Source organism: Gavialis gangeticus, unplaced genomic scaffold (assembly GCF_001723915.1).
Source record: "Gavialis gangeticus isolate Ggan-Ray unplaced genomic scaffold, GavGan_comp1, whole genome shotgun sequence".
Taxonomy (NCBI): Eukaryota; Metazoa; Chordata; order Crocodylia; family Gavialidae; genus Gavialis; species Gavialis gangeticus.
In genome coordinates this window covers 29,641,122-29,652,406 of record NW_017728994.1, presented here as the reverse complement: position 1 = coordinate 29,652,406, position 11,285 = coordinate 29,641,122, and the positions used below count along the sequence as shown (strand labels likewise).

The 11,285-nt window shown below is 44.9% G+C and overlaps 1 protein-coding gene across 1 annotated transcript in view; it reads left to right on the top strand.

Annotated features, from left to right (window-relative positions):
* The window catches only part of PAX2 (paired box 2), a 106,995-nt gene extending 96,737 nt beyond the window's left edge, over window positions 1-10,258 (top strand). Inside the window, exons 7-8 of the mRNA XM_019502511.1 lie at window positions 4,657-4,743; window positions 6,005-10,258. Coding sequence (XP_019358056.1) covers window positions 4,657-4,743; window positions 6,005-6,081 — 164 coding nt within the window. The 3' untranslated portion in view covers window positions 6,082-10,258. The remainder of the gene's footprint in view (window positions 1-4,656; window positions 4,744-6,004) is intronic.
* The last annotated feature ends 1,027 nt before the right edge of the window (window positions 10,259-11,285 follow it).

Here is an 11,285-nt window from a genome sequence, read left to right as displayed (position 1 = left end):
CTATGCAGTCAGATGGATTGGAAATTGGCTGGAGGGCCGCACCCAGAGAGTGGTGGTGGACGGGTCATTTTTGACCTGGAGGGATGTGGGCAGTGGGGTTCCCCAGGGCTCGGTCCTTGGGCCCCACTGTTCAATAGCTTCATCGGCGACTTGGACAAGGGGGTGAAAAGCACCATGTTCAAGTTCGCAGATGACATTAAGACGTGGGGAGAAGTGAGCACGCTAGAAGAGAGGGAAAGGCTATAACTAGATCTGGACAGGTTACAGAGGTGGGCAGATGAGAATAGGATGGGTTTCAATATGGACAAGTGCAAGGTACTGCATCTGGGGAGGAAAAACCAGCACCATACCTACAGGCTGGGGAACTCCCTTCTCGTCAGCACAGTGGCAGGATCTTGGAGTCACTATTGATTCCAAGATGAACGTGGGCTGCCAATGTGAGGATGCGGTCAGTAAGGCTAACCGCATCTTGTCATGCATCCACAGATGCATCGCGAGCAGATCCAAGGAGGTGGTCCTCCCCCTCTATGCAACACTGGTCAGGCCGCAGTTGGAGTACTGTGTCTAGTTCTGGGTGCCGCACTTCAAGAGGGATGTGGACAACATGGAGAGGGTCCAGAGGAAGGCCACTCACATGATCGGGGAGAGCAGGGTAGGCCCTACGAGGAGAAACTACGGGACCTGAACCTGTTCAGCCTACACAAAAGATGGCTGAGAGGGGATCTGGTGGCCACCTACAAACTTGCTAAGGGGGACCAGCAGGCAATGGGAGAGTCCCTGTTCCCCCGAGCACTACTGGGAGTTACAAGGAATAACGGTCACAAGCTGACTGAGAGTAGGTTCAGGCTAGACATCAGGAGGCACTACTTCACAGTCAGGGTGGCTAGGAGCTGGAACCAACTTTCAAGGGAAGTGGTGCTTGCTCTTACCCTGGGGGTCTTCAAAAGGAGGCTAGATGAACTCCTAGCCGGGGTTGTTTGACCCCTGCATTCCTTCCTGCCCATGGCAGGGGGTCGGACTTGATGACCTGCTTAGGGCCTGTCCGACCCTACCAACTATGAAATTATGAAACTATAGACCTTGACCCATGGAACATGAAATAGAAATTAGGATGCCTAGTGGAGAATTTGAAGAGTGAGCATCCAGAGACTTAAGCACAAACAACATGAATTTATTTTAAGTACATCAGAAGCAGGAAGTCTGCAGGAGGAGTCTCCCTGCTGACCAGTCAAATACATCTTACTGGGACATCGTCAAATGTTCTGACTTGCCAAAGAATAAAATTATCCAGTTACCTTCCATGTATGCTCCAAAAGAACCCTGAGGCTGGGTCTTCACCACTAGGGTTCTGATTCCTGTGTTAATTTTCTGCTATAAGGATGCCAAAATGGAGATGTGAGACTGTGGGTAGATATGAGCAGAAGTATGGCTCATCAGAGACAATAAGGAGCTCTCTAAAGAGAGATTTATAGTGGTGGATGGCAGTCTGAATAGAAAGGGCCACCTGCAGAGCTGGTCAAAAAACAGTATTTCCATCCTATGGGAAACTCAATATCTTGCAACTTGTTTTTGCCTTATATCAGAATAGAGTCGAAATACATAATGGAACAAAATATTCTGAAATATTTCAATCAAAATAAAATGTTTAAGAAACATCAAAATGTAATATATGTAAAATATATCAAACTAAGAGCTGATGCAAAATTAGATAAAATGAGAAAGTCAAAACGTAACACTGCATTTCTGTTTTGAATGATCTCAGTTGGCTCCTTACATCAGACTTGACACATTCCCAGGAAATGTGTCAATTTTGGTGATATACCCTCCTCTAAAGAAAACTGTTTGACTAACTGTAGCTAAATGCTTTGCATCTTATCAGAAAGATCCTACTGACATCAATGGGGTTGCACTCACATGACTGAAAGGAGAGTCTGTCTCCCTTTGTGATGTGCACATGCAAAACAGGTGGCCGTGGGTGCAGATATCTTTAAGGCTCATGCAAACACTGCCATAAGATCTGTCCTTCACTTGCAATCACTTGTTGTCATATTTGCAGTTTACGATAATAGCTGCAACTTAGACTCACAGGCTCTAAGGATGGATGGAAGCAACTAGGTCATGAATCTAATCCCCACCCACCCACCTACTCCCTGCAAGGGCAAGAGTTAGTCCCTCAAAGGAAGACTGATCAGATATTAAAGTAATGCTACCTGAATCTGTACATGATCCAGGCTTGGCATGCTTGCTTAGTGACAGAATACCTTTCTCCCCACTGTTCCCCAGAGAAGCTGTTAGCACCACCTTCTTGTCTGCTGGGGCTTTCTGCAAACCCCACTAGAAAGGTAGGCAATGTCTAAAAGGAGCCAGAGTTTATGCAAAGCAGCACAGAGCCTGCAGAGGGCTGGTGGTGGCAACGGTGGGGAGTCGTTAAACAGAATCCAATGCTGATGAGGAAATTACACTTGTTTCATTAGTGATTGGGAAAGGCGATAGCTCAGTTCCTCTTGGTCACAGTTGAGCTCAAAAGCTCATTATCCTGCTGCATGCATGCTTTCACTCCCCGTCAATAAACACCGTTTCCAGTGGCTGCCCTCCCTCCTCCCCAGCTCCCCATGGCTGGGGCTCTTTCTCCTCTACTTAACCTGTGGTTCAGGATCACTATAAGCAGGTTAGGGTGACGACACAGAAGAGAGAGAGAAGACGAAACAGCAGAACTTTTCTCTCCCCTGAAGCAATCCAAAGAAATGAGCTTCACTTTATGAGGCAGCGCAGGGCAGAAATACACATCAGGCTTGCTTCTTCCTTCTCTTTGGCCCAGTTTGATCCCTGGTGTAGTTTGAAGTGGTAACTCACCTCAGTGCTGTTACACCAGGGCTCTGCTTGACTTTCTGTATCTGTACTGTCTCCGCTCTCCTCGTCATCATCCCAGCCTCTCTACCAGGAATTTAGGGACACTTCTCCATCTGTTTGCCAGGGTTTTCAGTGCTGGATGTTTCTGAATACACAAGCAATACAGGGATTGCCTTTAAACAGCCAACATCTGCTAAGTGCTCCCAGTCAAGAGACCTGTGATGCTGTCCTGATTATTCCTATATACATGGAGATAAGAAGCACCATAGCTGGGGTGTCTTGGACACCATAAGGCCATGGTGACTCCTGATACATGCTGCCTTTCTGTGATGACTATATGCTTCTTAACTACTTAAAAATGGATCAGATCCTTAAAAATCTTAAATCAGTATAGTTCCACGGAGTGTCATGGACTCTATTTCCACTAGCAGAGAATTTGGCCTGTTGATTCTCATGTTCATGTGAATGAAGATGTACAGAGATTAGAGTGTAATGAACTGAAATCTCTTCAGTAATTATGTCACCGGTATTTAATATATCTTGCATTACCTCCCTTAACCTCCTTGCTGTGGGTGTCTATTAGTAGACCTAGATTCTTTGTACATGCACTGTTTCTGTAACCAGGACTCTGGTCCCAACAGAGAACAGACAGCAAGTCATTATCAAAATGTACATACCAGTAGCTATTGGTTACTTTCAGATTTTGTTCACTTATTAGGCATGTAAGTGGTCTTAGGAGCCTAACTGTGATTCTGTTGCACCCTATTCAAGTCCCTGAAAATCTATTAATGCATCAGTGGGAAGAGCCACCCATTAGCTGTTTTTCATAGACTCAAGGAAGGTGGATCAGAAACACATTTAGGCACCTAAATTCACTTACATGCCTAGTAGGTGAAATAGACTCTGTTCCTCTTTCAGTGTCATTGAGTACACATAGACCTTCCCAGCTGGCATTGAGCTTTCCCTGCTTGCATTAAAGGGAGGTTATTCTCAGACAAGAGACTTTTCAAAACTGGCATCTCCTTACTCAACAGATTAATGGGCTTTACGGCCAAAAGAAACTGTTATGATCACTTACCTATTTGGACCTCAGCATATGTCTTCCAGTTGTATCTTCTCAGTTACAAGTCTGTACTCCCATTAGTCCCCCCAGAGCCAATATAGCTAAAAGAGACATGCCAGCTTCTCTTCTGTCTTACATCCCATAAAACCAAAGATTTAAGGTGAAGCTGCAAATTTTGGCTCCTGTTCCAGATTTCCAGGATACCACATAGTTCATAAGCATTTTGGTTTGGACCAACAACCTGATGAAGAAGAAGAAGCAGAGAGAACCTAGCTTACCTTTCAGGCTCCAGGCAGCACAAGCCATGCTGGCAAATTAGAAAAATCTTTTTTTTTTACTTTTAATTTTGAGTGTGTTTTGTATGGAAGTTAGTGACAGAATAAAAATAAGGATCCCCTTGAGTCCCCTCTGGCTACCCCCTGCCTACAGAGGGAGAAGGAAAGAAAGGGTCATGACTCCTAAGAATGAACTAAGACAAATACAAGTTGTCACTGACCATGTTGCCAGCTCTTGTGGTATTATGGTGAGTTTCACAGTATGTGGTGTTTCTCCTGATGTTCCTGCCTGAAGGATTACAGAATTTCAGCTTCAATTAAAAAAAAATTGCTAGCAAGCTGCAGAAAAGCCAAAAAATGTGTAATATCTTAGAAACCAAAAGGCAAAGAAAAACAAAACATGCTCTTGTGCTGGCTTGGGGACCTGTCCCTCACACTGTATTTCATTCCCTGTTTTGTTCCTTCCAGGGAGCGAGTTCTCAGGGAACCCATACAGCCATCCTCAGTACACGACTTACAATGAGGCCTGGCGATTCAGCAACCCGGCATTACTAAGTGAGTACCTCTCCCTGCCGCCCACCCCAGCCTCGCGCTCCTTCTGTTTGTCTCTTATTTTTCTTTTCTTTGTTTGTATGTTTTCTGAAAGGGCCTTCAAGAATCAGGCCAGGTGAAAGGCTGGTTTTTTTAGTGCCCATTCTGGCATCTAAAGACATATGTCAATGACTTTTCTTTTCTCCACCTGAGGGCTGCCCCCAAACTACTTTGGGTGGGGTTCAGAAATCCAGGGCAGGTTCTGCTTCTCCCATAGGCTACATTCCAGATCAGAAAACCAGTGCGTTACCTTTTTACACGGATTGCTCCACATGAGATCGGAAGTCTAGTTCAGGTTTTCCCCTTGTAACCAGCTTCACCGTCTATTCCAGTGGGGGGCAGGAACACAGCAAACTTTCTTCACATTGGAGAAGAATCTATTCCCGATGCATGAGCAATCCACTCTAGCTGAGTCTGTGGGTAGCTGTTAGAGTCTTTCCAGTGGAGATGCAGCCACAGTGCACCTAATACACACAGAAAAAGTACTATCAGTCAGAGGGGGGGAAAACAACCCATAAAACTCTTTCTTCTCATGCAGCATTTCTTTGCAAAAGATCAGGAGGAGATTTATTATATGTAAAATAAATCAGCTATGATAATTAACTACATATTTACTGAGGTTTAACAACTGGGTAATAGATACACATTTTATTCCAGTGTTGTTAAACCTCAGTGAATGTGATCTTAATAATCAATCACTATTTAACTCACATCCAATAACTGGCCAGCAAGCTTTTGTTCCAAATGTGACCACAATCCCAAGCAATGAAACAACAGAGGCTTGTTATTCCTCCCCCAGCTGATGTTGGAAACAGCTCACAGCTCCATGTCATTTCTGCTCAGACAAGCCAAGTCCTAGATACCTGCTATATGGCTGCAGCTCAGGTAGGGGGTGCTTGTAGGGCGATGCTCATTCTTTACAGCCTCTTCATAGGCAGGGGCACAGGGAAGAAGGGATTTCCTGTCACCAGAGGGGTTGCAGGACCGTACAAGTGGCAAATATCTTTAAGGGAAATGTCATCCCAGGATGGGTTTGATGGTCCACCTGCCAGCAAATGAGAGTGAGATCTGAGCCCAAAATTGTTTCCTTTGATTTCTTTTTCTTCTTTTCTTTTCCTTTTTTACCCTTTTTCCTTTTTTCTTTTCCTTTTTTATTTTATTTTGGTTTTTTTTTTTACTGTTTGTCCTTTCAACCAGTCCATTCTTCTCCTGTGTTAACTTTCAGGTTCCCCTTATTATTATAGTGCCACATCCCGGGGCTCCGCACCTCCCACTGCTGCCGCTGCCTATGACCGCCACTAGTTACCATGGAAACCACATGAAACTGCAGGGCGACAGCTTAGGCCTCCATATTGTACCTGTCTGATCAACCTTCTCCATCCCTGGGAAGGGTGAAGAGAACTTCTCCGTTCCTCCCTACCTTCTGCACCCTCCCCTTTGCTGCAGAATGCGCCTTATCCAAGCGCTCACAACAACAGACTGAACAGTGCGTGTCCCCTGCACTTCCCTGCGCTCCAACCCAACTGCTTTCATGGACAATGGGAAGGGCCTGTCCACAGCTCAGTGGCTGCTACAAGCCTTCAGACCACCTCAGCCATGCAAGGTCTGCCTGACTAAGGGGAATTCAAGCAATGCAGCCTGCAAGCTTTGCCTATAGGGGACCCCATTCTCCTAGGAGTGGAACAGGCAGGATGAGGCACAGAAGAAGCCACCTGCAAAACACTGTTCCCAAAAGAAACTTTCTCCTCTGGTGGACACTTCAAAACTCTAAAAAAAGGCCCTGTTGATGACAGCTCTGTTTCGGAGGACAGAGGGGATGTTTGGCTAGAGTGGAGAGGGCAGCACAAAGAGAGGTGACCTGTCTAACAATGAAGGAAAGGACCAAATGACTCCCTGCATCCCCCAAGGGTCTCTCTGTGTGCCTCATTCCCTCTTCTCCTTCATGTCTTGGCTTCCCCCATGGTTCCGTTTGAAAGCTGACCCTAGCGTGTTGTGACCTTGCAGGCCAGAGTTGGGTTGACATACACGCGCCCAAACACACACACAATTTCTGTGACACACAATCAGCTTGGCCAGGAGGATGAAGCAACGTCAACAAACCAACCACCCGACTGAAGAAATGAAGAAATATATAAATAGATATATAAATATAACTGTGTTTTTATGCTTTGTCATGAAGGTCTGTAAAAAGGAAAAAAAAAAACAAATCCCCAATTTTCTAAAAAAAAAAAAACCCCAACAAAAAAGCAAAATAAAAAGCCCCTACAAATATAAACCCCAGTCCCCCCACCTGAATGGCAGACAAGTTCCTCTGATGTTTGATGCTCCCCTTTCACTCTTGCGTTTCGTTTCCTTTCTGTTTTGCACTAGAATGTGATGGTGGTATGAAAGAGGATGGGATGCCAGCTCCACCCTCCATGGCCTCCTCTACTCCCTCACCCACAAATCGTTCTCTGGGGAACAGTGTGAACAATTCATATCTGGAAAAAAAATTACTGAATCAGCCCATCAGCAGAGGCCCCCAAACAAACATTCTCCACGCCAGTATTCAGCAAACAGAAACCAAGTCCAGGCACTTGCTCTTACCATGCTTGTGGTGAAAAGGAAAGTGTTGGGTTTCATACAAGCCCACTTGCTTTCCTGCCAGTGGAGATGGACAAATTCAGGACTGATTAGGATTGGTACTTGGTTCCCTAGCTTTTGGCTCTCATGCTTTCATATGTAATCTCTATACCCACTCCTAGTTCAGTTAGCCTGACATCCTGACACCCACTGTCCATATCCCCAGATCCTGACGCCCGTGACATCATTTAGCTGTGGCCTACACCCAGTACCTAAATCCCCGTAACCTAAACTCTACACTAGTTATCTGTAAACCTACACCTTGCCAGCAACCCCTATCCCATGCTCCCTCCCCACTGCACCCTCAACCTATATTGCACACACTAATATTTACCCCTTGATCCCTGAAAACTCTCCTAAGGGTAGTCTTTTTGATTCCCAAGTGACTGGCAAGCACTGCTCTGTGAAAGGCTAATTGCCAATAGAAATGTTTATTGCTCCTTTATCATCAGCAAACTCATATGCTCCTGTTCTTTGCACTGCTGCTTTCAAAAACTACACAAAGAAAAGCTGTGGGCAACTACAGCTTGTCTCCTTGGCATCAAGTCTGCAAAAGTAGATCCTTATTGTTATTTTAAAAAGATTTTGGGTAAGACAAGGGGCTGCCATTTATGAACAAAGGCAGGACTGAGTGTCAAACTACCAAGCACGTAAAGATGAATCATGGAGCATCTAGGCAACCAGAGTTGTGTATAAAACCCCTTTTCTCAGCCTCTGTATGTGGTGTGGCTGTGGATGCAGCTTTCTTGATGCAGGTTTAAGCTGTTTTGTGAAAAGTCCAGTCTCAGTAGAAGGACCCCATTTACCCAGCACTGCCTCAGAGCAGAGCTGAATAGAAGAGCTCTGTGTGTTCTCAGATAGAGTCACCTAAGCATGGTTTTCTTTACACAAGTGAGAAGGGCCTAAAGTTCTTAGTCCCACCAGGATTATCTCCATTAACTCCAGTCAAGTCACAGGAGTTACTCTCAGATGTAATAAGTCAATGGTGTCACTCCACAGCTACTATTCTGGATCCACTAAGGCTGATAGAGTTTATCCAGATCAAAGTCAGTGCCACTGGGACTAGAATTTGGCCCTTTGTCTCATTCTATCTTAAATGAAAAAGAAACACAGGTTGGTCACTGCTAGGAACCACCCCCACTCCCCATCCCTGCACCTTCATAAATACTACTCTCTACACACATTCAGGGTACAGCTGGACTCCAAATAGTATGTCTCCAATACAGCTTCAGTTTTCCCTGCTCCAAGTCCAGCTGCACCCAGCACCTGGTCAAGGCCAGAAGCAACAAATCCCGAGCCTAACAACCAGAATACCCTGATGGGGCCAGAAAACAGGAGACAGAGCCATCTCACACTGGGCAACTGGAAGCCCAGAAAGTCACTTCCAGAGAAGCTGGTCGCTGAGAAAGATCTGGTCTGATGACAGCCGCTCACTAGCTTTGGGATAGAAGGGAGGGTAAGAAAGCAGGATTTGGTTGGTTCACTCACCAAAGCTGGCTTGATTCAAGCTGGCTTGATTCACTGTCGGTGTATAACTCCACTTATATGGAAATTTCCACTGGGCACTAGTTTGGCCTGGCAAGCCTGTAAGATCTGTGAGATGTTTGATCAGGAAAGCAAGAGGAAAGTATAATTATGCAAAGGACCTGGCAGCTTTATCCTCTTCCACCACCTCTTCTGTAGAGCCCCATGCGAATGTACTGAATTACATTTGCCAAAGAGTTTCTTGTGTTGGTTGTTTTGATTTACAGTCGGTGGATGCATTGTAAAGCAGTATTATAGCTAAAGTCTAGTAGCTGACACGGGGATTTATGTGGTGATATTATGCAGAAGAAAACCATCAATATTCATATAGATTCCATTAGACTGGACTATGCAGGAAACGCAAAAATTCTACCAATTATTTAATATTATGTTATTTGCAAAAACAATTGCTGCTTTGTAGGAAGATAATGTGTGTAATGTGAAGGCAATTCCTCTTGTATATAAGTTCATCTCCATCTTCATCATGGTAGTTATTAAAACAGCCTCGTCTCATCCTGTAGATAAGGAACGCTCTGTCTGTACTGTGCAAGTCTCGTTGTGCTCACTGAAAACAAAACTATGTGTTCAATAAAGCACAGCACGAACCCAGAACCTGAGGGAACAGCCGAACCTTGGAAGGACTCCTTCCCTGAGAGCCTGACCGTTGGTTTATTTTAGGTGAATTTTTTTTTCATCTTTCTTAAAAAAATTTACAGGAAAAAACAAACAAAAAAAGTTTTGAAGGAAAAAAATCACTATGCAAAATCTGCCGCTGCATTCCATGCCTCTCTCCTCCATGCTGCTTTCTCTTCTTTCCCTGCTCACCTTTATTTCTCTCTCCTCCTGTCCAGCTTTCTCTTTCTCTCTCACCTTTTATGTCTCTCTTTTACTTCATTTCAAGCCATTTTGGAGAGGGAGGCAGTGTTTCCAATGGTCAGAGCAGGTGAATAGGAATTGGGACTCCTGAGTTCTCTTCTTGGCACTGGCAACCTCCATTAAGTCACTTCACTACCTTGTGCCTCTCAATTCCCCCATCTGTAAAATGGGAATTTGTTCATCAGGGTGGTGTCAGGCTAAATTCATTAATTTTTGCCAAATGGTTTGAGTTCATTGGATAGAAGTCTCTACGGGTGTGTGAAAGAGTCTGCATTAAGGACAACAATTGTCACTGACTTCCCTCTCTTAGGTTGCTGTTTTTTTCTTCCTTTGTAGGTTGTCCTCCATTTCTCTACTCATTCCCTTTTGCTCTCTTGTCCCTCCTGTCTTTTCCTCTCACCCTGTGCTCTGTCACTGTGTTTGCTTTCTCTTTTGCAAATGGATCAAATAGAAAAAGTAGTACCATGGCCACATCTTTTTTCTTTTGGGGGAAAGACTCTCATGGACTCCTGCAAAACAACATGCTTTGTTGGAAGGAACAGGGACTGCGGCATTCATAACTGGGCAGGACTGGAGGCATGTTCTCTGGAGCTCCTGACTCCTTTCATTTGCTGGCTTCTTCTTTGACCATCTAACAGGATGTTGGGGAATGGGGTGGAAGTGGAGGGTGAGGCAACTCCATTAAAGCAGATGCCTTTTGTGACCTGTAAATGTTTTGGGTTTTTTTTTTTTAGTGGCAATGAGCCCTGGTGTGTTGAAACAGGGCCAAGTCTGCATGCTTTCCAAGCCATCAGTAGTGATGATTCAAATACAGAGCAAGGCTTCAGAACTATCACAACATGAATGTGAGGATATTAAACAAACAAAAAAAGACAAAAACCCTGCACCTATCTCTCCTCCTGAATCTTACTCAATATCTATTTTTTTCAAAGGAATTACTGAATTGTTGGGAAACCCTCCCCCCCTTTTTTTTTTGCCCTAAAGAAATACACCCCCCACCCTCCCCTAGAGAAAGAAATGAGACCCAAACCCACCCACTTGGGACTTATCTGCTGCGGGTTTCTGTAGGACCCACACAAACTACTGCAATGTGTTCCTTACTTGGGTCCGGGAAAGTGGCAAAAATAGGAAAGGCAGGAAAAAGGGACCAAATAACAGTGACTCAAGGAGTGAAAATGTATCAAGCCACAAACAGAACTGGTGGTGACCCCTGCCACAAGCTAGCCCCAAGGCTCGGGGAAAGGGGCTGTCGCCAGGTGCAGGGTTGTACCTGTCCCAGGCTGCTGCAGCTGCTCTTGGCTTTTCCTCGTTGCTTCAATTCTGTTTGATTCTTTTTCTTTTTGTGCACATGAGAAATAAAAACAAATTTTTTTTGTATGTCACCTTGGTGGCTCCCGGCTTGTTTCTCTTTCCCTACTCACTCACTCACTGACTCTCTCTCTCTCTCTCTCTCTCTCTCTCTCTCTCTCTCACACACACACACA